This window comes from Calliopsis andreniformis, chromosome 9 (genome assembly GCF_051401765.1).
Source record: "Calliopsis andreniformis isolate RMS-2024a chromosome 9, iyCalAndr_principal, whole genome shotgun sequence".
Lineage (NCBI taxonomy): Eukaryota > Metazoa > Arthropoda > Insecta > Hymenoptera > Andrenidae > Calliopsis > Calliopsis andreniformis.
Genome location: NC_135070.1, coordinates 8,846,963 through 8,871,500, shown reverse-complemented (window position 1 = coordinate 8,871,500; position 24,538 = coordinate 8,846,963). Strand labels below are relative to the sequence as shown.

Sequence of the window (24,538 nt, the reverse complement as noted above, 5' to 3'; positions counted from 1 at the left end):
ACTGTACAGTACACACGGTATAATACAAATTCTAGAAAAAACTTTATTTAAATTTATTTTTAAAGAAGTTGAATTCTTCAACAGCGATCGACTCAATTAGAGATCATACTTTCTCAAGAGTCGATAAGGCAAGGGGTTAAAGTACATCGTCAACGTTAGAACAAGAACCTCCATCGATATCAAAAAATAGAAAACGAGTCCCCTCGAGGTCGAGCATGGAAATCCTTCGAGCAAAGTACAAACCCGACTTATTCGAGCTCCTCAGGGACCCACAGCGTGCCAATTACAGAGAAACCTTCCTGACAAGAGGACTGAATGAAAGATGGTGAATAGTGAAAGATTGACCGAGTTTATCGCGCGAGCAGACGGCATCGGTTTCTCGAGGAGACGATCGAGGTGAGACTTCGCGAGCCAAGTGGACCAAGTGCCCCCTAGAGACCAAGTGACCCCTGGGGACCAAGTGAAACGCAACTGTTGTGTCATGGCACCGACGACGACACGGCGACGACGAAGGGACGACGATGACGGATCGGGCGATCCTGCTGTCGGCGGTTTACCGATTCGTCAGCAGGAGCAAGACTTCTTTGTACTCGTTGGCGATTGGTTCAGTGCGAATCTCTCGCCGTCTGTTTGGTCCTGAGACCCGTTACCCTTCATCAGCTGATCGTTCTGCAGTATCTGAAAGTAAACAAACAGTTTTCCTTTTAGTGAATATTATCTTGGAAGAGAATTAAGAGAAACGAAGGAATGCAAACATTGAGAAAATTTTTAAGTAGTATTCAATTTCAGACTTAATTTCGCTATATCTGAAGATTTTCAAGTATTGAAACTCTTACAATTTTTAGTTTTTCAAATATGAAAGTTTCCAATGTTTAATTTTTAAAAATTTTCAGTCTTCAAACATTCAAACTTTCAACGTTTCAAATTTTTCAAAATTACAAATTGTTAATATTGAAGCGTTCGAACATTCAAATTTTCAAATTTTGAAAACTTCAGCTTTTATATTTTCACACAATAATTCTGTGAATAAGTAAAACCACTAATCGTTAAATCGCCCAGCAGTAAAAGACAACTGTAAGAAACTAAAGCTCGTTTACCCCGATACGCGACAGATGGTCGACGATCCTCGTTAGTTCACGCCTCATTGAAATTAACTTCGCGTCGTAAGAAGATCAGCTCGGCGCGCGAAAGACGTCATCGATAAATCCTCAGCGCGTAATACACAATAACTGACGAGCGAATGCCTAATCGCGGGGGCAACAGCAACGATATTCCACAAATAGCTTGTGCGTAGCTACCACAGCTATCTTCGTATAATCGAATTTCTCTGCGAGTACGAAAGACGCTGGAAAACATTTGTTGGTCGACGATTTCAAGACGTCTACTTTGCATCTTTAAACTGGACTCCACAGACTCAGAGGAATCTTATATCGAGTACTGGAGAAACGAATCACGATTTTTGCGAAGAAGTCCATCGAAAGTGGTTAAAGCTTCAATTCAGCTGATACTCACTTTATTGACGAGGAATCGCGCTGCTTCCTCGATGTTGATGTTCTCCTTTGCAGACGTCTCGAACCACCCAGCGAAATTCTTCTCCTTGCAATATTCGTCCATTTTTGCGGGAGAGTTCACCAGGCCCTCCTTTTGTTGGTCACATTTATTAGCGAGTAGCACGCAAGGAATCGGCGAACCGTCAGGAAGCTGCACTTTCGAGTCCAAGTCTTGCTTCCACTTTACTACTGCGTCTAGAGTCGCGCTTCTCGTCACATCGAACACTATGAAAGCGCCCACTGCTTCTTTGTAGTACACTCGGGTCATGTTGCCGAACCTCTCCTGACCTGTGACGCATAGGGAATCGTATTTTGGAAAATTTGAAGAATTTGGAAAATTGAGTTAGATATTGTGGGATTTTTGGAGGCTTGAATCACCGTGTGCTTTTATGGTAAATTGTAATAGAACTTTACTGAGGGCACTGAACAGGATAATTTAGAGAAAAGAGAGAAAAATTGAGAAATTTATTACGTCTTCTGAGCCACAGAAATATTAAATTATCCTCTTTTTCTGATAGGAGAGGAACTGCATATTGAATACTGATTAAGTTGGTGGAAAAGTCATTTCGTTCTCGTTACAATTGAAATATACATTTTAATCTGCTATTTTAAAATCATTTTTCAATTTACTGCCGCTATACTTTATGAAAGTGGTAGAACTCAGAAAAATAAATAAAAAATTGTAAATTGTGTCTCACCTGCGATGTCCCATAGCTGGAGTCGTATAATTGTGTGTGGGTCCCAGTTCAAGACTTTCAGCGCGAAATCGACGCCGATCGTTGCACGATAATGCTGAGAGAAGAACTGATGAACGTATCTCTTAATGATGGACGTTTTCCCAGCGCCCAGCTCTCCAATCACCAAGATTTTGTACAGGTGCTCGCGTTTCTCGCCTACTCCGGCATTCGGCGTATTATTCTGTGACGACTGTGAGAAAAACAGAAGAAAAAAATGAATTACTTAATAAAATTAGAAATTCTTAAATACTTTGGTCGCATAAGTAGTATGAAATTTCGTTTTCTATGATTTTTCTAGGAACAGTTTAATAATAAAAGCTTTTCTTATTGTTTGATTTGTTTCGCTTTTTGGTTTTGTAGGCAGATTAATTATTAACACAATCTCAGTTGTATGTTATAATGAAAAGTTTCTTCGATTTCTCAAAGTTTTCATTCAACTGCTTATTTGAAGTTGAATGTCTTTCTCTATTCATGTATCATTGATTATTCTATCCTTCTTTTGGTTAATAAAATAACATATAAAAATCATAAATCCTTCACTTCACAAACAAAATTAAAAGTCCTTGAAGAACGTAAAACTAAAATCTAAAACTTAAAAGTTCCCTTGGAAAAATGAATGAAAAGAAATAAAAAATTTGTCACTCATTATAAATCACTTTCACCACAGTCGAGTCGCAAATTCCACTCTCATCACTTTCTGCATTACCTCAGCCACATTTTACAAATACAAATTTTTAAAACTCCTTAAAACAAAAGTCTTCACAGAACCACAATTCAATAAATATTTAAGCTATCGATAAAATAGTGCAACACAACACAGAAAAAAAGTATGGAACCGACGTTAATATCCATATTTTTGGCTCCTTTCACAATGCCTGTGAAGATAATAAAAGTTCTCACACAGATTAAACGTTTTATATTTAAAATGGCAGGTATGAGAAACGATGGTTAACGTTGCCAACGTTGGTACGACGATAAAGAAAGAGACGCGCAAAAACGTTGAATAAAACGAGCCAGCGAACCAACCCTACACCACGTCCAATTTTTCGGGTGAACCTTCCACTTGGAAAAATTCAGCGCCTCCAGGTTCTTCCGGATTTTCCGATCGACGTCCATCGTATCTCGGACCACGTTGATCTGACGCGAGGATCGTCCACACAGGGCGAGGTGCACCACAGAAATGACTCATGGTCAACAATCGGCCGAGAATCCGAGCAAACAACTTGGATACCATTTTAAACGGCACGAAGGAAGACCTTTGGAGGAACAATAACCTAGGGGAGGTCATAAAGAGAGAGGAAAATTTTGGGGCCCCTTTGAAGGAAACCCCTCCTTTCTTGGATCCCTCAATGATCATGAGATCGAGATTATCTTGAATTGGTACAAAAGGTGGAAATAATGTAAATTCTAGAAAATTCGATTATTGGACGAGTCTAGAAGTGATAAGATGTATAAATTTGTTAAGTTGTTGTTCAATTTACAAGAAGCTTGTTTAATCTTCTTATAGACTAGGAAATTTTACCCCATCAGTGAGGGTGTAAATTACTTCAATATACTTTAATCGAGAATTATGGTGCTACCATGCTAAGTACATACCTTCTCACAGGTTTCCATCCCGTACTACTTAAAAATTAATCAATGAGATAAAAGAAGCTAAAGACATTCTTTTGAATATGTATTCATAAAACCTCAGAAAAGCTTCCAGAAATTTCGAAGCTCCTAAAATTTTAAGTACTATAGAAAATTTCCTAAGTACAATGACCCCAAGGAACCATTCAGGTAGATATTGAAATTAGCGATAAAACACCATAACATTCAACAAGGTCCAAGTAAAAGGATGACTCATTGCCTGGACCTCGATTGCCAGAACTTTTGCATTCACCTGCCTTCCAAAAAAAAAGAATCGGCACGTGATGCAGCCACAAGGTCGTGATAGGAAAAACAGGATGCGTATGTGGCTGCACACCCAAGGATAATCCCCCGTGGAAAACAGAATGCAAAGCCGTAACCATAAACCTGTAGGGTAATAATAAACTGCGGTAAAAGGAAGCCATAACGCCACCGCGTGTCCCTATAACTTTATAGCGCTCACTGTGCGCTGCTGTAGATACTTAATGGTGATTATATTGCGTCGTAATGCATACGTGATGTAGCAAACGAAGACGGTGTTGCACTTGAAGACAGTTTAATTCTGATTGACGAGATAAATAGTCGTGATGGAAAGTAATTTCACTGAGTCGAATAGAGTTATCAGTGGATGTCAGCTGCAATTATGAGTACGCGACTTTAACTATCGGGAATTAGTAATAATTTCTAAAAGATTGGAAATATAAAAATAGAAGCCTACATAAAGTTTAGATAATAAAAAGTTTTCATTTTTAATGAAAAATTCGACCGAATTTTTCGAACAATTTGATACAACAAGAAATCTACTCTAAAAACTTCGAGAAACCCATCTTTTATGTTCCCTACATCTGCACATTAATCAATCTTTTCAAAGTCACTTCTCTGAAGTAAAAAAACCTCATTTTTTACATTCAACCCATCCTTCCACGATAGAACCACCCTTCATCCCTTATCGATTTTAAACTCTATGAAATACTTATTATTGACTCCTTTTGAAAGCCTCACCTAGCAAAAAGTCACATACTAGTAAAAATATACTACATATACTACAAGGGTTCTCCTTGTTCAATTATCTGAAAAATCGATCATCCGAATGGATTTATCTCCCAATTACTTCAGATAATCGACGTTCTACTGTACTATAGAGACATCGCGTATTAAGATCGCAATTTTTATTCCGCGTTATGGGAGTATCGCGTATAGGATTGTATTGACAACATTATTGATCGTGTGCCCCCGAACGACCTCAACTTTTCGGCGAGTGTGATGAACCTTTCCCCACATTTACCTCTCGAGACGTCTACCGTGCTCCAATTAAGCTTCCCCAGGAACAAGAGTCCCCGAAGGAGATAGAGCACGCCACGTAACCCGAAACTCGAGCGAAGGAGGGGATTAAAAAGCAACTTGGGCTGTATAAAAGGGAACAGGGGCCGAGGTTGGTTCGAGGGGGACCGCAGACGGGGACCACAGGGCGCGACTATCGATTCTCCATCCTAGAATTACAGCGCGGCGTCTCGATAGAGAAACTACGCGGGAACGTTTCGAAATCGGAACGATGTGGCAGGCGACGAGGGGGCGGGGGACGAAGCCGATATCGGTAAAGGAAAACCGCTGATTATGTAAAGGCGCACAGGCCGCGCGAGCGGTCGACACGAATATCGCGAGCGAGTAGCAAGTGGCGAGCGAGAAAAATGAGCGTCGAGGTGTCCACATCGGTGTCGGGTTCCTCCGTCACGCTTCCAATGGTTTTTTACCTGCTGAGTACATTGGCTCAGCGCGGTAGTAAATGGTAATATTTGTGGTGTTCGAAACTCGTTAACCCTTCTGTGTGGGGGTGATCGCGAGGGAGGATGAGAAAAATGGAGGGGGAGGGAAAGTTAGTGGATTGAAGTGGGAAGTGGTTAGATGGAGCTTGATTTAATATTAAAACACTGGTGTAGCTCCCCTTTCAAATTAAATAACCGAGGTACATTTAAGATTCTTGTAACTTTAATGTCCTAAGACATAATTGACTATCCGTGGGTTTAAACTGGATATGCAACTTAGGTATTACGTTGCATCAGATATTTTTGAATATGTGCATATTTCTTCAAGCAGCGATAAACTATGTCGAGTATCGCTGGTTTTACTAGTGTACCGATTTTTGTAATTTTCTGCGCCATGATTTGGCGAGAATATGTTGAATGATAAAATATGATGTATCATCGAGTTGAGGTCAAACTGTGTAAAATTAATATATTAGTAAGTATTCTATTTCCTAGCGTTGGCACTTGACCACTAATTCTAGTTAATTATATGAAATAGAAAAATTAATCAATAAACCAAAATATTATAATATAAATATTGACTGAACTAATTTAAACTGCTCTGAGATTTTTATTACTTCTCTGTTTTATTGTGCACAGATTTCGAGATAAAAATTCTAGTGAATCCAAGCGTAATGAACACTCAGGAACTGTAAATCTTTGCCTCTGTGTCAGGAGCAAGTAGTACAGCTCGCGATATCGTCGACGAGTAGCGAAACTCTCGACATAAATTTCGAGTTCGATCGGCGAGAAGCACGAAGCAGTAAACAGATATTTTAGAAACTCAAAATCTCTACAAAGTAACTCTTCAAAATTTCATATTACCCTTTAAATATTAAATTCAAAAAACGAAAGTCAGGACTCAGGTTCCTCAATCTACTTACTCCAAATCCCCAAATTCCTTTAATTAACCAAACCTGAACACCTTGTAAACTTCATTCCCCAAATACACGCTATCACCATCGACCAAAAAAAAAGAGAGAAGAAAATAAAAGGAACTACTACTCAAAAGTGTCTCCAAGATACAGTGAGTGAAGAAAGTATTTGCACGTCTACTTTTTCCCTAGAAAAATAAGTAGGTTAATAAAGACTGCTCTGTTTAATAAATTATCATTGTTCCTGCATTGTCTTATTGTACAGAATTTAATTTTTCAGATGAGAAGATTTTCTGTCAATGCAAGAATCTATTCAACAAAACAGTTCTTATTAATATACCTACTATTTCTTTGTAAAAGAATATTTGACTACAGGTGGAAGAAAACTTAATCCTTTCCATGCTAAATACTCTTATTTTTCCCTTAACTTTTTTACGCCATTATAGAATGCACATACCCAGCATATACCTCTCCCAAATTTACTTCAAAGAATTTTCTTAAATAATTTTTCAGCACTTGTAAAATACATTAGAATTACTTATCTCAGAAAACGCAAGCTTCCCACTGATCTAATTTTCATTTCCCTTTGCACAGTAGTCAAAAATTACCTCCCAAGTTTCCCCATTGTAAGCAACATATAACCAACTACTCTGAATAGCCTCACATGCAAAGTGGGTATACAAATACTTTCTCAACTCACTCTACCTATACGGTGAGCTTGAAAAGACTCTCACCATGCTGTCCTGGCTGACGACCTTCACCTTCTCAACGGTGTCGCCTACCATGGGTCCCATGGCGGCCGGCAGAACCGAGTACTCGTCGTTCTCTCGGTCGTAGCTTTCCGTGTAATCCTCCTCGATGCCAGCCAGATAACCAACCCCCGTTTCCTCGTCAAACGTGCCCTCGAACGTCGAGAAAGTATCGAACTTCTTCACACTAATCTGCCTAGCCCTCTTCTTCTTAGTGCTATCCTCTCGTTTCTCACTCTCCTTCGCGGACTGTCTATCGTCGTCGTCCAATGTAACCGCGATCACAGTCTCCCTGGAGTCGATGTCCCGAGTCGTCTCGAACAATCGCCGCTGGAAGATCGCCCGTTTCTCCTCCAGCAACGACAACTTCCGGCGCACCTCGTGCGGCGACGATTTCGGCGGATGAACCCCAGACTCTGACTCTGACTTCACGTTCAGCTTAGTCTTCTTGGAGCTATCCAACACGGACTTTGCCCCCTTCTGCTCTGGCCATTTCGAGATCGCGTACGGAAGCGTCGAACTGCAACGCGCTTCCGATTTCGAGGATTTCTCTTCGACCTGAGGATCTGTGCAACCAATGTCCACGGTGGTTCAGAGGGGGCTGATTGGAGATGCTGGCATTTGGGGGTTGGTGTGCTTAGGAGGCTATTTCTGGACGCGGTGGTTTCATAGTTTTTGGTTCGAAGTTGTTAGAGGTTTCTAAGAAAGCTTAGTTTTTTAAAGAGGCAGATCAAGTAGCTTTTGTGTTGTTAGAGGAAATCCTATAGGACTATTGGTTAGCCTATAGGCATTTAATGTATAGTTGGCATGACGAGAATGAGTGCTAATAGTAGTGGAGAGGTTGAATTGAACTTAATTGCAAGGTAGGATTTGCAGTGACTACTGTGGTAGATATTGCGAATGATTCGTCACTCTGTTCTGGACTGATGTAAATAGTATAGTAGTATAATTGTAGTATAATTCCTTGTCAAATGTCCAATTTGTATACAGATTTAGGTACCGTCTATATTGAACACCAAAGTGTCTATAAATGCCAATATATAACTATTAAACAGTTGCACTAAACGTAAACCAAGTTCTTTCCAATATATCAATCCATAAGACACCTATCAAATTTCCTCGATCCAAAATCTAACAGGCTGCCTCCAAAGTAGACCAATTTGACTTCGAATCAAACCAAACACAGACCCCAGCCCCTCTTCCTTATTTTCCCACAAATCAAATGACTGAAATTTATTTCCATGCTCTAAGTCCGTATAATATAACTACATAATATTCCCCCTAAAAAATCAAATTTGTATAACTATTCAGACCCTCACTACTCTCCTCTACTTCCCCAAACCCGGAGCAAATGAAACAGAGCCCTATCAAAAAGCAGTACTATCAGCAACAGAGATCATATCACCAGGTGCTCGAGGGAGCAAAGCGGAAAGAGGAGGAAGCGAGGCGCGCGAGGTAGCAGGGAGGCTTCGATTCTTGAGATCGCTCACCGTGCTGGCTCTTTGAAATGCTCCTGATGGTCAACGACGGCGACTTGCGTTGCACTACGGTGACGGTGCTCACCGGCTTCTCTGACAGCTTCTCCGATTTCCTCGACTCCCCCTTCTCCCTATCCCTCTCCTTGGCGTCGCGAGCCTCGTGGACGTCGCGATGGCCGAGCCTCTCGGTCTCCTGCCCCTTCCTCGCGATCCTGGACGGGCTGTCTGACAAGCTAGGCGACTCCTGCGACGATTGGCTCTGCGATCGACTGCTGTCGCCACCCTCGGGCGTGTGCCGCTGCTCCTGCTCCGACGACAGGCGAAATTTGTTCAGGCTCAGCTTCCGCACCAGCGAGTTCGTTTTCTTCTTCTTCTTCTTCAAGGTCGAGGCCGAGCCACCCTTGCGATCCTCCTCCTCCTCCTGGTTCCTCTTGCGACCCGTTTCTAAGACGGAGAGGATCTCCGGTCAGAGGGCAGCGAGATTTTGGGAGCGACATGAGAATTGTCTGATTTTGGTGATTTCAAGAATCTGAGTGTATACTTAGCGTTGGGTATTTGTAAGTGGGTGTGGTTTTTGTAGAGTAGAGATTTGGTGTTTGAATTTTGATAAGGGAGTGTTCAAGGGGACTCCAGTTGGAACTGGGTGTCTTATTTGAGAGTGTGATAGAGGTGAAGGCTTCTGGAGTGTAATGCTGTAATGTAATATTATAATGAATTTGTGTCAAGTTGTAGAATTTGATAATAAAATATATTATTAGACTCTGTTGGAGGTATGAGATATAGATCCTTTTTTCTTGGGGGACTTGAAGATTTGAAAATTTTCAAAGAATTCAGTAAAGAAAATTTCAAATTTTCAAATTTTTAAATTAACAGAGTAGCTTTAATCGTGAAATTGATTGCAAGCTCCAAAAATGGGATAATGGTATACATATTCGACTTGTCAAGTTCTACAAATTGACAACTACTCATTAAAAATTAAGCATTGCACTCGGAAAGCTCTCCTCTTACTCCTAAATTTAGCAAACTCTAAAAGAAGATTTCCTCGATAAAACAGTAATATAACAGAGCGCACTGCGCCATGAAATCCAACTCATTACATAATTCCATCTAATTAACGAGCTCCATGAATTCCAATAATAAACGAAATACCAAACCTCCATCACTCACAAACTCCCCCAAAAAATACGGTACGTATCTTCTACTTCAAAAACGAAAACGCTTCAGCCTCTCTCAAAGAACCACACAAAACCTCGAATCGCTAAAAGCAATCACTGTCATCCACCAAAAAACAAAACTCAATCTCAAAACGACAAGCCCCGGCTCTAAACCTCGTCAGAGTTCATCCATAAAAAACTGAACAGAGAGGAAGAAAAAAAAAAAAGAAAAAAAATTTGCAAAGGATCACATCGATCGTTCTCCAGTCCACCATCGAGACTGAACCTTTCTCGTCGCCATCCGGCTCCGCTTCGACGCACGGCTCCTCGATGGACCTGGTCTTCTTCTTGATCTTGAACAGTCCACCCTCCTTGCGGAAGCTGCTCTTCAGCGCGCTCAGCCTTCCCCTCTTCTTGTCCTCGGCGGTCGGCGGTTCCTGACTGACCGCAGCGGCCACGTTGGTCAGGGTGTCCAGGCTCGAGCTGCTGTCGCCCACCGTCACGTATTCACCGGAAGTGCTGCACGCGTACTTGTTCCGCTCCTCCTCGGACGAGGACCGTCCGACCACCGTGTCAGGCGAGCTTCCGCCCTCGTTCGCGCTCTCGTTCCGATCCATCGGTCGGGGGGTCGACAGAAGGAAGAAGGAGAGGCGTCGGAATCCTCTGGGGATGGACGACGACGTGTTTTGCGTCTCGCTCTGCCGGCAGGCCCGCAGTCCACGGCGTGGCTTCCTCTGGCACCCGTGGAAACCTTAGAAGAACTCGCTTTCTAGGTCCGATCGGCCAACGACGGATAATCCGACACGCTTCCCCCTCCGTTTCCTCGTCTTTTTCCCTTTCTTGGGTCCCTTTCCTGGCTCACGTCGGGGGAACGGCCGCCTCGGTGGCCCGTCGTCGCCTCCTCGCGCGCCGTTTGAAACGGAGAAGCCTGGGAGCGCCTCGGGGACCGGTTCCACCGGCTAGACTCGCGACTCTGCGGTCGATTCGCGATTCTTACCGATAGTTGTTCCTCGATTCGTTCATAGTGTCTTCCTGGTGGGTTACTGGTGGAGGACGCGAGCGGGGTGGGTTTCTGGGGGGTGGAGAACGGTTTACCAGAAGGGGGTACACTGTCTGACGATGTTTATGCTGATTCGGGAGTTCGAAGAGGAGTATGATATGGGGATTTAAAGCTGGGGCTACACCAGCGAACAGTTCGTGAACACGGTTCGCGAACAATATTTGCAAAGAGTTTGCAAATTTTTTGTCACCCTTACTCGATTTTTCCGCGAACACCAAGAACAGTATGCGAATAGATGATTTTTAGAAAATTTGATTTTCATACTGTTCGTGAACTCTGGTGTATTCGCACCTTAAGATGTCTGCTGTCGACGTTGTGTAGGTGTGATGCATTGATTCTGATTTGTGGCTTTTTGCGTTGTTTGTATTGGAGCTGTCCAAGTGAGCTGTCACTATGGGCGCTATCAGGGAGACCACGCGAAGCTATGAAAGCTGACGTGATAAATTAGTTGATTAGTTGTGAAAAAAAGTACTGTAAGGGTAGGCAAGTGAGGGGTATCACCCTTGGAGAACGATAATTTATATGTAACGGTGGCAGTTTTTTATCTTATGTTCATGAGAATTTTAAATGACAATTGAAGCCTGCTTTTCATGTTTATGAAAGTGGAAGCTCACAGGTTCCTTATAGAACAATGCAAGAAGAAAGATGTTATATGTTGTGGATTCAAAGATAATTCGAAAGAAATAATTGGAAATCTCTGTTAAAATGAGCTAGTGAATATATGGCGAACATAGAACCAAAGATTTTCAAAGTTATAATTAAGAATTGTAATTATGAGATGTATCTTATTTTGGACATCCTGTACACAGTGGGAGTAAAAGAGGGTTTGAAAAATAAGCCAAACGAAGGGATATACTCATGGAATACACTCGTGGTGTACAGATTGACATGTCTCAAAATAAAAAGCTATTACTAAGGAGAGATCAAACTAATACGAAGATTAGTAATGCTCATATCTATCGTTAGAAAGTAAAAAGCAATGTTACTTTTTCAAATATTCATATTCAAAGTTTTGAAAACTTTTTCTTAAATTCAATCTTCTCGTTTAGAAGGTCATAGATAAATCTTGGATATTTCAATCAATAAGTAAGTAACTCTAATTTTTGGAAAATGTGACTTACATTGTTTCATACTTGCAGATATTAGGTAGATGTACTGATTTCGCCATATCACAGATTAATACTAAAAATTCCGCCAAAATTACACAAAATTTAGTGATACAAATCTCTATTTCATGAATTTCTTACGGGTGACGAATATTGAAAAACAAGGCGAAATTGTGTACACCTACCTGATACAAGTGCAAACTTTAAATGCCAATTATCTCTTGCCCACCACTGTGTATCAGCATATAATGTACATTCTATGCCTCTTCGTGTTAACACGTTCACAGTCCACTAAAAACTTGCTATTTCACTCCTACATTAAAAAAAGCAATGAAACATCCCTAAAACCATTAAAACCGTCATTGAAAAAGCAATAAAGATAATATCCCACCATCAACGAGATCTCCACATTCTTTCCTCAAAAACTCAACAATAATCTCAAAATTAAAAACAGTCATCAGAAACGACCCATAAAATCGCCCTGACCCACATACGGCTCATAAGACTGTGAACGTGTCGTCTCCCAAAAAACACATAAACATCCGCAGCCCAACAATCATTCCATAGGTCAGACTCTAAGGATTCCGCAGAATCTCGAAAGCGCGTTTGGCCCATGAATGGCGCGACTTAAAGTCAAATTCCACCGCGTTGGCGGAAACCTTACGAGAATTCGATCGGCCAGCGTTCGTCTAGGTCGCGCTCGCGTGCGCGGAGGTCAAAGGGCAGCGTCCAATACCCCAAGGGGGGAAGAGAAAGAACTCGCGCGACAAGAGGCGAACGCAAACTCGGTCACGACACTGTGCAAGCTGAACGATGCTCCGAGTGACACTAAATGCCCAGGTAAAAATTCCCCAGGGGGGGACACAAGGGGGAGGAGCGTTCGGTGCCCCTCCACGGTGAACGCGAGCGCGCTTCTACTGTGTGCACGTGTTAACGAGGCTCGCGTTCAGATTGCCTGCTCCCGAACTCTTGGTCCCTGACGGATACTCTCGCTCTATGGACGCACGATGCCGTAACTCGTAGGCGTAACACGAGCGCCTGGGTTGCTTTAGACCAGGCCTAGCCTGCGGTGTGCCGCAAGCCTGTCGCCAGGTATCGTCCCCCTGGGCCTAGGCGCTCGGCTCCACCTCGACGAGCAACTAGCGCGTTACGTAAGAAATATGCCTACTAATAACTGTACTGCTTCGCCGAAATATTGTGACTTTGTAAAAAGAGCAGGGGTTCAAGTTTCTCACACCTTTGATAATGCCTGCTTCGATGACAGATCAAATGTCTAGGAAAGGCTCGGGTATGGTATTAGGTCTTTGGCACCGTGGAGCAGCGCTGTTCAAATGGTGGCTTGGGAGTCCTGTGGGGGATAAGAAAGTGAATGTGGCCGAGTAAGATACAGTCCCGAACCAAGTAGCAGAGAATATATTTGGCGGGACTCCTGAGGGTATTGTACAGCACACCACTTGAGTGGGTCTCACCTAAGTCACTATGTTTTGGGGAGGCACTATGTCTATAAGTTTTGTTGGGCTTATGTTTGGCTTTTGAGAGGTGGTACAAGTAGTATACCGGTTAATGTGTCTTCTTGACTCGGTTCCCTGGAGTCCAAGGATCCATTGCTAGTAAAATAGAGTCCAAGGAAAAGATATCGCCATGGATCGATACCCATGAGTCCATAACAAATGAAAATTAAGATTTGAACAGCATGTGTTAAGTCATTACCTAAGAATAAGATTTGCTTTGCTCCAGATGACCTAAATTTTGACTAGTTTCTATATGGTGAGACTTTTGAATTCGTTTTTTGGTTTTTTAATTCTTTTAATAGTAATACATGAGAAAATCTATTTCTGATAATCGACTAATTTTTGAATCACTTTTTACTCTTTGATTGCACGTCTTTTTCTTTTTCTACTTATGAAGGAATTACTGAAGATACAATCTATTTGTCTAGGAAGATACTGAAATGCTAATTCATCATTTTAAAAGTACCTACTCGTACTCTCTGTAGACACATAGCTGATATACTACTTATGAGTATATTCAATATCTTAAACTACGTTCTAAGTTTAAATAAAATAGAAAGAACAATAATATTCATCTTCGTCAAAGTTACAATAAAACAAAGCAATCTGTAATGAAACAAAAATTACATTCACGTTTAAGTATATATAAATAGCACACTGATATGAGTAATTTTCCACCCAAGCCCACAGATTAAATCACTTCATCACACACAGGAAAATCGTATTCTAAAGCAAACTTTCACGCAAGCGAGTAAAATCGACTGCTGTTAAACCCTTTCAGAACTATTCACGTAGACGTCGAGAGACGACCATGACCTTACCCAGCATCGTTAAAAATCCACGTCCCTGTCCTAATGCAATAATTGCACGTTGTCGTACGCCGATTGCACTCGACTGCAGTTTACATAAGCACAGTGAATGTAGCACAACCGCTGCGAAATTTATGCAACTGGCGAATCCCGCGAGATAGGCGTCCTAAAGCTTGATATTCTCTGCGAATCTGCTATCTCTGACCCCAGCCGAGCACCGAGCAAAATTTACCTCGAATCTGGTGCACGATCGAACGATTTCACGGCGTTCATCCGAACGAGCTCGAGCACAGGTGAACTGTGACACAGAATGAGAGAAGTTGGCGAAGAAGCTCGAAGGGACTTCGCTTCTATCGATTTTGGTTAGATTCAATAAAGCTAAGCACAGAGAGGTAGTAATAATCGGTAATAGAATTGAGAGCTCGAGACGCTTGGCAAGAAGGCAAATTACTCGTGAGCTACCTCTACTGTACAGAGCTGGTAAGGTTGCATCTGGAAAAAATGTGGATCTATACGGTTACAGTAGATAGAACCGCCTGATTTCACGCCCACCTTCAGATGCAGCGTATTATTGGCTAAACTAGTCATAATTACTGACTGAATCGACGTATCTCCTATGTACGGAAAATTAATACTATGTCAAAATGTGTTTGAAGCACAGCTTTACCAGCACTGCACACTACAATGATATTCGAGATTCTGCTGCTGTGTTTGGTGTTAATAATACATAGTAGCAAATAACAGAAAGCTTCTATTTTATTTCAAGATTTAATATCACTAACGTCATTAATAACAAGAAAATACTACACAGTACGTTGGTATTCAAGATTCTGCTGCTGTCTAACGTCAGTTTAACGTCATTAATGTCATTAATAAGAAGAAAATACTTTACCTTTTATATGAAAAATTTGAGAAACTGTTCTAAATATAGAAATTAGAAACAAGCTAGGTGAAAGAAAAAAATGCATGACAGTCGTTTCAGTAATTAATTGTCTGCATTCAAATGAGAATGGTGCGCGTTTAACGACCGATCCAGCGGAAGAAACAATAAACGGGGCCGTGTGTCGTAGGCAATTAAGATTACGCGATGAAAAATTCTCTTTAATCACTGCTTCGTTAGATTGCAACGCATCGTATCCATGCCCTCGACTTCGACTTTAGACTTCGTGGCTCATCTCCCTTTAATTAATTAACGAAATTACGAGGCGGCGACAACGCACTCGTAACAATACGTAATCAGTGCATGAAGAGTGTCTCCAAGACGCTCTGTCACCACTCTTCAGCACTGAACAGTCGTCCTCTGTTATCGTTTCGTTATTCTATGCGAGTATTATTCTGTAGATCTTCAGTCCACCGTGAACAGAATATTAAAAATCAGTGATTTTGTGAATATTGAAAATCAGTGAAAAATTGGAAAACTTGTATCAATACCCAGGCATTACAAAACACCTTTGCGACTTGAAAATTACAAATAAAAGAAAATGATTATTAATAAAAGACTGTTTCACTTCACCGTGTATCTATGGACATATGTTATATAAATATGTAAGAATTGTTGCAATGGATGATGCGAATATTAATTTTTAATATTTTGAAGACGATAAAATATGTGAAGTTATGTATCGAATATTCATGTACCCATATGTCATGTAGCAATTAAAAACGAGCACTGTCAAACAATCTTGACAGTCACAAATGAGGAGGGCAGGATCGGTCAAGGCAGCCTTGCGATCCTAGCTAGTCTGTTTTATAACGAAATGGCGGCGTAATTATCTTTATCGATTAAAAATCGTTGAACACGGTGGAATTTTCTGGATTGGACGTGCAACGCCAGAGGCGACCAATAAAGGAATCGTGCGTTTAAGGACGACCTTGAGTCCCGCAATTCTCTGCGTCGCTCTCGCGCATCCATCGGCATGCGTAACGTGTGGGGTGGTTTATGTAAGATACAGGTTTCTAGTGATCCCGATAAATTCGCGTTCTGCGATTGGCCTCGTGAATTCATAATCGATTTGAATGTCGTAACCATGTAATTTTCTAGCAAGCAAGTAATGACTGGAAAAATGAGTTAATTCCTCTGCAAATAGAAATGTAATCGAAGGGTAATTCATACGAAAGAAGTAGAAACGATTGCGTGAAGAAGAAAATTTTTCAGAATTGAAAGAAATATGCAAAGTGTCTGAGAAGTGATTGTATAAATGTATAGAAGATAATTTTACTTAGAAAAATAGGAATTTCATAAAATTAAACTTTTTGTATTGTTTAGGGCCTTTTATGATAAAATTGAGTTTCAATTTTGACTCATTATGAGAAGACAGAGATACAATTGAAGCAGCTTAGAGAACAAACCTAGGGGTAAGAGGAATACTCGCTGTCTGACCACTGACTTCATCTACTGCGAAGCTACCCGAAGCTACCCGCATTCTGCGTATTCCTTAGCCTTAGGCGTCTAAAGTTATACTTCTCTGAATAATTGCTTAACCATAATTCAAAGTCAGTTTTCTAAAGGACGTACCTCATCAGCAACTTTTGCATTACATTTTCCTTTATTTATAATTACGTGGAAAATTCTCATTACTGGCCTTTTATTTCCTCAAAGAAAACAATTTTTAATCTTGTAACTTTCAAAGCTTTCAAATAGGTATTACAATAATGAAGTATCCAAATTTGTTAATATTCCAATATTTAAACACTCAAATCTTCAAATATTCCAATATAAAATATTCAAACTTTCTACTTTTCAAATACACACATTTTCAAAATATTAAATACTTAGATATTCGGATATTAAACACCCTGCACTATCAACAAGATATTCTTTGAGAAAGAAGATTAGATACCCATAGGCTACTTCCCTCTTAACTTCCCTCGCAGATATCTCTATCTTCCATGAATCCCAAAATATTGGCCCACTTCCAGACTCGAGTGCAACTGCCCTATCGAACGTCACCCTTACCGATACACAGTGAACTAAGTAACTAACCAACTTAAAATGTTCTTTATTCCCAGCCAAGAAGGGGATTAAAGTTTGCACTTTCTACTCGCGACACACTCGCTAGGATTTGCATTTAGAGGGCGCAGACGTATAGTTCCATAAAGATTGTAGATGCGGACAAAGGGACAGCGACGCGGAATAACACGGCGAGGGAGAACTTGTAGGACGTCTTGTCAGTCAACAGCCTCAGATATTCATGGGATTCTCTCCCCTTCACAGCGGCGACATCCAGCAGTACTCGACGGGGCTGCACGTCCTCTACAATTTGACTTACTGTCGACGTTAAGCTGTAACGTACCCTGCCTTCCCCGAGGCTAAACGTTTCCTCTGACAAGGATGTTTCCACACATTTTTCTGTATCATTCCAACCCTGCGTTGTTTTAATATTGTGCAGATGTTTTCTATTGATACTTGGGAATTTGGTCTCAATGTCAAGCTTAGATTCAGATTTAGGTTCAATGCTTACAAGCAGAAATAGTATAAGCCTATGGTCTATTCAGAGGAGTCTTGGACTCAGTGTCTTAGTTCTTGGAATCCTTTCAGCAGAAATCTTAGTATTTAGGTATCTGTCTCAGTAGAAGCTTCAGTTTTAGAGCCAATGTCTTAGAAACAATTTTGGTACTTCATAGCCGACAGTTCCCTGATAACAGTCAATCTTAGGAGAATAGAAATTATATGAAATTACTATCATCCATCAATCTCCCAGTTACTGATTGTAAGTCACAGAATTTTAAACGCTCAGATTGAATCTCAGTCTTATAATTAGTCTAACTCAATTATATCTTCTACAAAAAGAAATCCAGCCTCAAAGTCTCAACTTCCCTCATGTTTCACCTTCCCCTAATAACAGTAATTTTCAAGAGAAACGAAACGATCAGCAAGCGCGTTTATTGCGTGCAAGCGGTGACTCGAGGCAGCCGGAACTGTCGCGCAGCTGTCGGATTACGAAACGCATTGCGTCGCCCTAGTTCCGGTATTCGTCTCTAAATCTAATTATTTCGCTCCGTTCCGACAGAGCAGATTCTCTCACGACGATAGTTAGTCGCGAGCCGGAGAAAGTACACTAACCTGGTCTCTCGACTCTAGAACTACTTTCCTTCTCGTGAGAAGGATCATCGTCTCGTCCTCGCCAATGAGATCGAGTTCTCAAACCTAATCGCGAATTTCAATCGAATTGCTTTCGTTTCACTGAACGTCTCATTAATAACTAGTCGTATGTACCCCCAAATAATTACTCATTATAATATAGAGTACAATGTATAAATCTGAACCATCGACCAAATCGCAGTGTCTAAGTTTGAACCATCGACCTTCGACGTTATAAATATCAATATTACTCGTTCACCCGCAATGGTATCGTGTTCAATCAATTTTTCGCTACTTGCGGATATACCATCCCATCCCTCTAATTAATTCCACCTCGACGGGCTGGGGATCACATTGCATTTATTCTTACATAAATGCGTCTTGCGTAAACATCTCCACGCGCATCGGCGGCATAAACAAAGCGCGCACGTAAGAGGTGATTAGTAATCGTTAAGTGATGATTAATTAACACCCGTATATTTTGACGATAATTGATACAGACAACCGTGAAATCAGGTATATATTAGTATGATCTCCCTCTTGATAATAAAATACTAAGACGACCCACCTTTCTCATCTTGGCGGCCTGCTGCTTCACGTTCTCGCTAAAGTTCATGTTCAGGTCGAGGTACAGGTGATTGTTGTTTAAAAGCTGCGGAGGTGGCTCCATCGGCGGAGGATTCGCCTCCTTTTTGTGCCTCAAGCGCCTCTCGGTCCTCTCTTGCCTGGTCCGCAGGACCAACACCACGTTGCGATCCAGCATTTTTGTACAGGGATTTAAATCACCACGTTACAGGGACTCGCTCGAAATGTAGGTGAATTCGAACGAAATATGATAACGCTACGTTTCTAATACTTTTGGTCTCTTTTATGGTCTTGGAGGTAGATCTAAGATCTGTTACCGTGCCATGATCCTTTGGCGAGGACCAGTGACTCTCTTGAGTCGATTGCTCTTTGGCATTGATGTCTCCAATCAGCCTGCACTAGCATGTACCAGTTGGGCAGCCATTATTGCAGCAGACGATGATATTTTCAAGTTTCAGGTTGGGTGCTATCACGAAACACTGATGTATTCAAGCGTTCTTTAGAGCAAGTTGTATCAATGTCGAAAAGGAATATTCTTTGTCCAACCACTGGATTCTAATGCTGTCACAAGGTATAGTAGAGTTAGTTGATAGGGTGAGAAATTCTGCTCTCAAGAATCTTCTAGACTATTTACTTCGTAACAGGAAATAAAATTCAGAAGATGCTAATGATTAATGTTCCAAGTTGGATTTAGTATCAAAGACCACTACGTAAACTGTTTCTGACTCCTTAACTCTTCCGCCTTGAGGGTTCAAGTTATCAGCGTCTCAAGTTGAACTTAATGTCTTCATCTATCTCTGAGAAAAATATCTCTGAGTCTTCAAGACTTCTGCCTCGAAACTTCAAATGATCAGCGCCTCAAGGCGAATCTAATATCATCACGGATCACAACGCTCACAAGAGGTCAAGTTCAACCAAATTCTCTCATATAACAACGCTCGAAATTTCACAGACTTAACTCCCTAAGTAACGACAAATTGTACACAAGCTGAGGACGAACTACGGTCGCACGGAGCGTCCGTGAATTTGGTGAAACGAATGCGTAGAATATGCGAGACTGTGCGTCGACCGCGAAGCCCCGACATTTATTGGCCCGGGGTTAGCCTGGAACGTTATCATCTGTGTTATCGGCGTCAACTCTGGAAAAAAAGAGATGCTTAGGCGCCTCGATCGCTTTCCGATCCGCGTCAACTGGCGACGGCGAGGAACGCGCTCAGAGTTCGTGGCCCCCTTTTTCTTTATCTCCTTAGAACGTTCCCGACTTGCCACTCCTTGCGCCCTCGATCGTGCCTGGTTCAACGATAACAGCTGTTTCTGTGATCGATCGATAGCGAGGAGGGTCGGTTCGAGGGCTCGTTTGGGTGTTGCTTGTGAATTGGTCGGGGGTTGGCAGACTGATGAAGAATGATCTCAGGATGGAGATTGAGGTTGAGGGTTGGCGAGATCGATAGATGCTCACGTTGATGTTGCTAATAGATTTAATCTTTGGTTGAAGGTGAATTTTACTCTTGAGAGATTGGTTTAGGTACTGATCAAAATTGATTGCTCTAAAAATTGAATAATATTTAAAAATTGATTAATCTAAAAATTAAATATTTAATTATTGTCAATTTGTAGAAATTTGCACACGAGAAATAATTAAATTCTCAAGTTCAGATTTTGAAGATAATTTATTTGTTGTAAATAAATTGAGGAAACTGAACCAAATTTGAAAGTACGAGCTGGAGATGAATCAGTGTATTAATGGAGATTATGGTGAAAGATTCAGTACAGATATAAATGCCACTGAAAGAAATCTAACTTACCCATGATTACTTCAATCATCGATAAGAAATTAATTAGGGCCTTAATGGTCGGAAATGGGTCAAACACGTGTAAGGTATTGATAACACTGACAGATATTCATTTTACCGTTACACAAGATTATGATAAAACATTCAGTACTACACAGTTGACACATGTACAATAATAAGAAAATTTGACTCATGGTAGATTAGTGTAAGTACCGATAAGAAATTGACTAACCCAAGAATTAATGATAGAGAAGGTATCAAGCTCGAGAACAACATTAATAAAGAGCTCATTGAGCTTACATCAACAAAGGTTCACCTGATAGCCAGTATATTTTTGTGCACTCAATTATAGTTTGACTCTTGCATTGACATCTCGTCAGGAGTCAATGGAACATTTACCGAAGTTAAAGTTCAACAATAAAGCAAAAACCTGCGATTAGTGCAGCACATAACTTTTCTTTGGCGAAATTAAGGAAAAGAATTATCTAAGAACTCGCTTTGACAAATATCGTTGCAAATAATGTACTTTATTTCGATCAACTTTGACCTAGTCTTACTCCAGTATTCCATGCAAATGGCTCGAAAGAGGGTAGCTAACCATTGAGTTCATCGCGACTGGTATCGATTTCCACTGAAATCCTGTGTTTCGCAATTAGGATAGAAAGCAATAGGTATTCCCACGTTTGCCAGGAAAGCAACTGTCAGTCTGACAAATCACGCTCATCACGAATTTATTGCGACTACTTGCACGCAAGTTCCGTCGAAGAAACTTGGGTTGCGTCAGTACGATTGCTTTTCTCTTTGTTTGCTTCTTGGAATAGGAAATAAGAACAAAATAATCTCAGATCTAGATTACTCAAACATTTCTTGAGAATGGAACTAATTATTCCAGGAATTGAAAAATTTTGTTTTACTAATTCTAAGCGCCTATTAGCTTATCCTTTGATAATTACATGTATAATGAAACCTCAGCAACTCTGAGTCTCAACTATTATTTATAATCTCTGTTATTCAGAGTTAGAACTATGTGGTGTAATGATAATAAGAGTACAGTAAAATATGGATCGAGATGTAAATTATGATTTATTGACTTACTTCCAATTTTTCAAGTAAAAGCTCCTAAATGTTCAAAATATAGGTAAAAGAGCTTATAACGAAAACATACAGCTAGGTTAAAACAATATGAGTTTAGTTTTCGGTACACAGAAACGTCAATCCTTCTAACGTTAATAGTTTTATTAAAAAAGTAATCAAATTAGTCATCAAGAGAGTACTCAAGGTTTGAGTCTTGTCTTAAATCAGGTAATTGAGGTCTTACTGTACCAGGCTTCACAAACGTGGATCGCTCAGGGTCGTTTCGCGAACAGTAATCAACCTTCTGAGTTCAAAAATACACTGATACCTATTACGATAGTTCGTGAATTGCGTGACTTTTGAACGATGCGAGGAAGCAATTTTTTAAATGACATAATGGCTGCTATACTAGAATGACCCTGACCTACCAAAATTCATAACACTCCATTATATGCAGATGCAGTCTCCTATCTACAATCGAATTCTTATCTTGCGATACTTCTAGGAAAGTAGTTACTATCAATTTTCTATATCTTCATAGAGATCAGTGAAATTACTATACTGTTATCTCGTGCAACACAGAGTGCTGCAATTATTTTGCTACCGATTCTATTCAGTTGACATCTGTATCAGAAATCCCTACTGCTTTGAAACTAGAAAAAAGAATGCTTGATAATTTCAGTCTCTTTATTTGACCACAATTATTATCATAAATTAGTGTAGATATATACCTACGTCATATTAAACAATAGTTTTTCTCGGTGAAACTTGCTTTTTTCTGGAAGTAAAAATATCTATTTATCAGTACATAGCTTCTGTATTGTATAATGTTGTCCTCTATCATTACTTCTGTACATATGATAAAGAATTTCTGCCTATTCGTCGTCAAAGTATTTATATTTAGAAACCGAAAGAACGAAAACAATAAACGCGACTATGTAGACATCCTAATCATCGTAAAGATAAACGAATCTAATTGTAACGTAGTTGCCCAGACCTTCACTTAATCTCCAAACCGATAATAAATTACTGTACACAACAGTTTCATGGATTCTAAGGAAACTACACGCAACTTCCTCCAATCTAGAACGACTTTCGACTTTCGATAACGCATCCACGCGACAGTAATAAAATCGAATCTTCTTCTGAAACCAGCAACGATCGTATCGCCAATTTCAAATAACATTGTATTTTATAAAAAAAAACTGAAACTATAAATATAGATCAAAAATAAAAAATAGTTCGCTATAAAAAAATTATGAAAGCCTAAAATTTCTTCCTAAACTTTTATTTTTTACTCTGCACCACTTAAATATAATATTCCATCCATATTTATTAAATATTATTATATTTAACGAAGATACGATAAATCCCAGAGACAAAGATTCACCTCGACTCCAAAAATAGCCGCGAAATCTTCTACCGCTTCTGGTAATTATTTTCGTTTCGTATCGCAAAGAAGAAAAGGAAGAAATCGCTAATTCAACACAAAAATTGCGCTGCAAAGCAGTTCATATGATCACCGTCGAATTCGATCGAATCGTTGACCGCTGACACCCTTAATCTTCGTTGGCAAATGACAACGTAGCAACAAAAGCGCAACTGACGAAACGTTTGCTGCGAACCGATGATGCAACAGTTACACGCTGCACATGGCATTTTAAATCATCAAATAGAGTTGACAGGGACTTATTATCGATTCCAAGTTTGATCGGCAGCTCGTTAAAAAAAAAACTGTCGCTACTGTTACGAGAGCAAATATCTAATTGTCGGTTATCGAATGAATATTCTTGCTCACGTATTTGCGATATTTATGCCACGAATCGATCATGATCGATAAGGGGACGGTTTCTCTTTTAAATGAGGAGGACCTGTGTTCGAGGAGCTGAACACGACCTTTCGAGGCGTCTCGTTGATAGGATCGAAACGCTAATTGCTCGATAACGGATATTTCTGTCGAAAAACATGGCGAACGACGAGAATAAAAACAACGAATTACGAGAGTGGTTGGATGATAAGAAGAGAACGAAAGAAACAGAAACGGTTTGGTATGAGAGTAATTGCCGCCTCTAGCCATTAATTTCGAGTGTAAATAACAGTTGTAAAGGTTACATCATACGAATCAGGGGAAGTGAACGATCATGCAATCGTGATGTTTATTTGCCTCAAAAACGGATAGTATTGCGGGAGAAAAATTGTGGGGAAGGAGGGGGACGCGTGAAAGATTTGGAACCGGTTCACACTGACTACGGGTAGGTGTGTATCGAGTATAAAAATTAATTTGATAACCCTAAATTAGCTTACTGAAAGATCATTTTTAAATTTTTATTTTTGCCTCCCGTTTATCATTTTTAATCTCAATTTTCGCATTCGTCTTAAAAATGATAAATGGAATGATATTACTGAAAACAATTTAAATTTTTTGGGAAGATCGACAATGGAAAGGAGAGGTCTTTCTAACGAGACTCCTAACTATGTACAATATATGGAGTGACTGGTACTTGACCTTTCAGCCCTATTTTAAGGGGAGCCAAAAGGTTGAATG

The 24,538-nt window shown here is 40.4% G+C and overlaps 1 protein-coding gene across 3 annotated transcripts in view; it reads right to left on the bottom strand.

Annotated features, from left to right (window-relative positions):
* Positions 1-543: 543 nt before the first annotated feature.
* Rab32 (RAS oncogene family member Rab32) overlaps positions 544-24,538 on the bottom strand; it is a 31,036-nt gene continuing 7,041 nt past the window's right edge. Inside the window, exons 1-6 of one of the 3 annotated variants that reach the window (XM_076385282.1) lie at positions 14,473-14,599; positions 8,833-9,264; positions 7,328-7,908; positions 2,249-2,477; positions 1,513-1,838; positions 544-678 (exon numbers count right to left, since the gene is read on the bottom strand). In XM_076385282.1, the coding sequence (XP_076241397.1) occupies positions 565-678; positions 1,513-1,838; positions 2,249-2,477; positions 7,328-7,908; positions 8,833-9,264; positions 14,473-14,479 (1,689 nt within the window). In that variant the 5' untranslated portion in view covers positions 14,480-14,599 and the 3' untranslated portion in view covers positions 544-564. Of the gene's footprint in view, positions 679-1,512; positions 1,839-2,248; positions 2,478-7,327; positions 7,909-8,832; positions 9,265-10,260; positions 10,691-14,472; positions 14,600-24,538 lie in introns of those variants that run through there. The other 2 variants (XM_076385281.1, XM_076385283.1) reach the window with 2 other exon arrangements.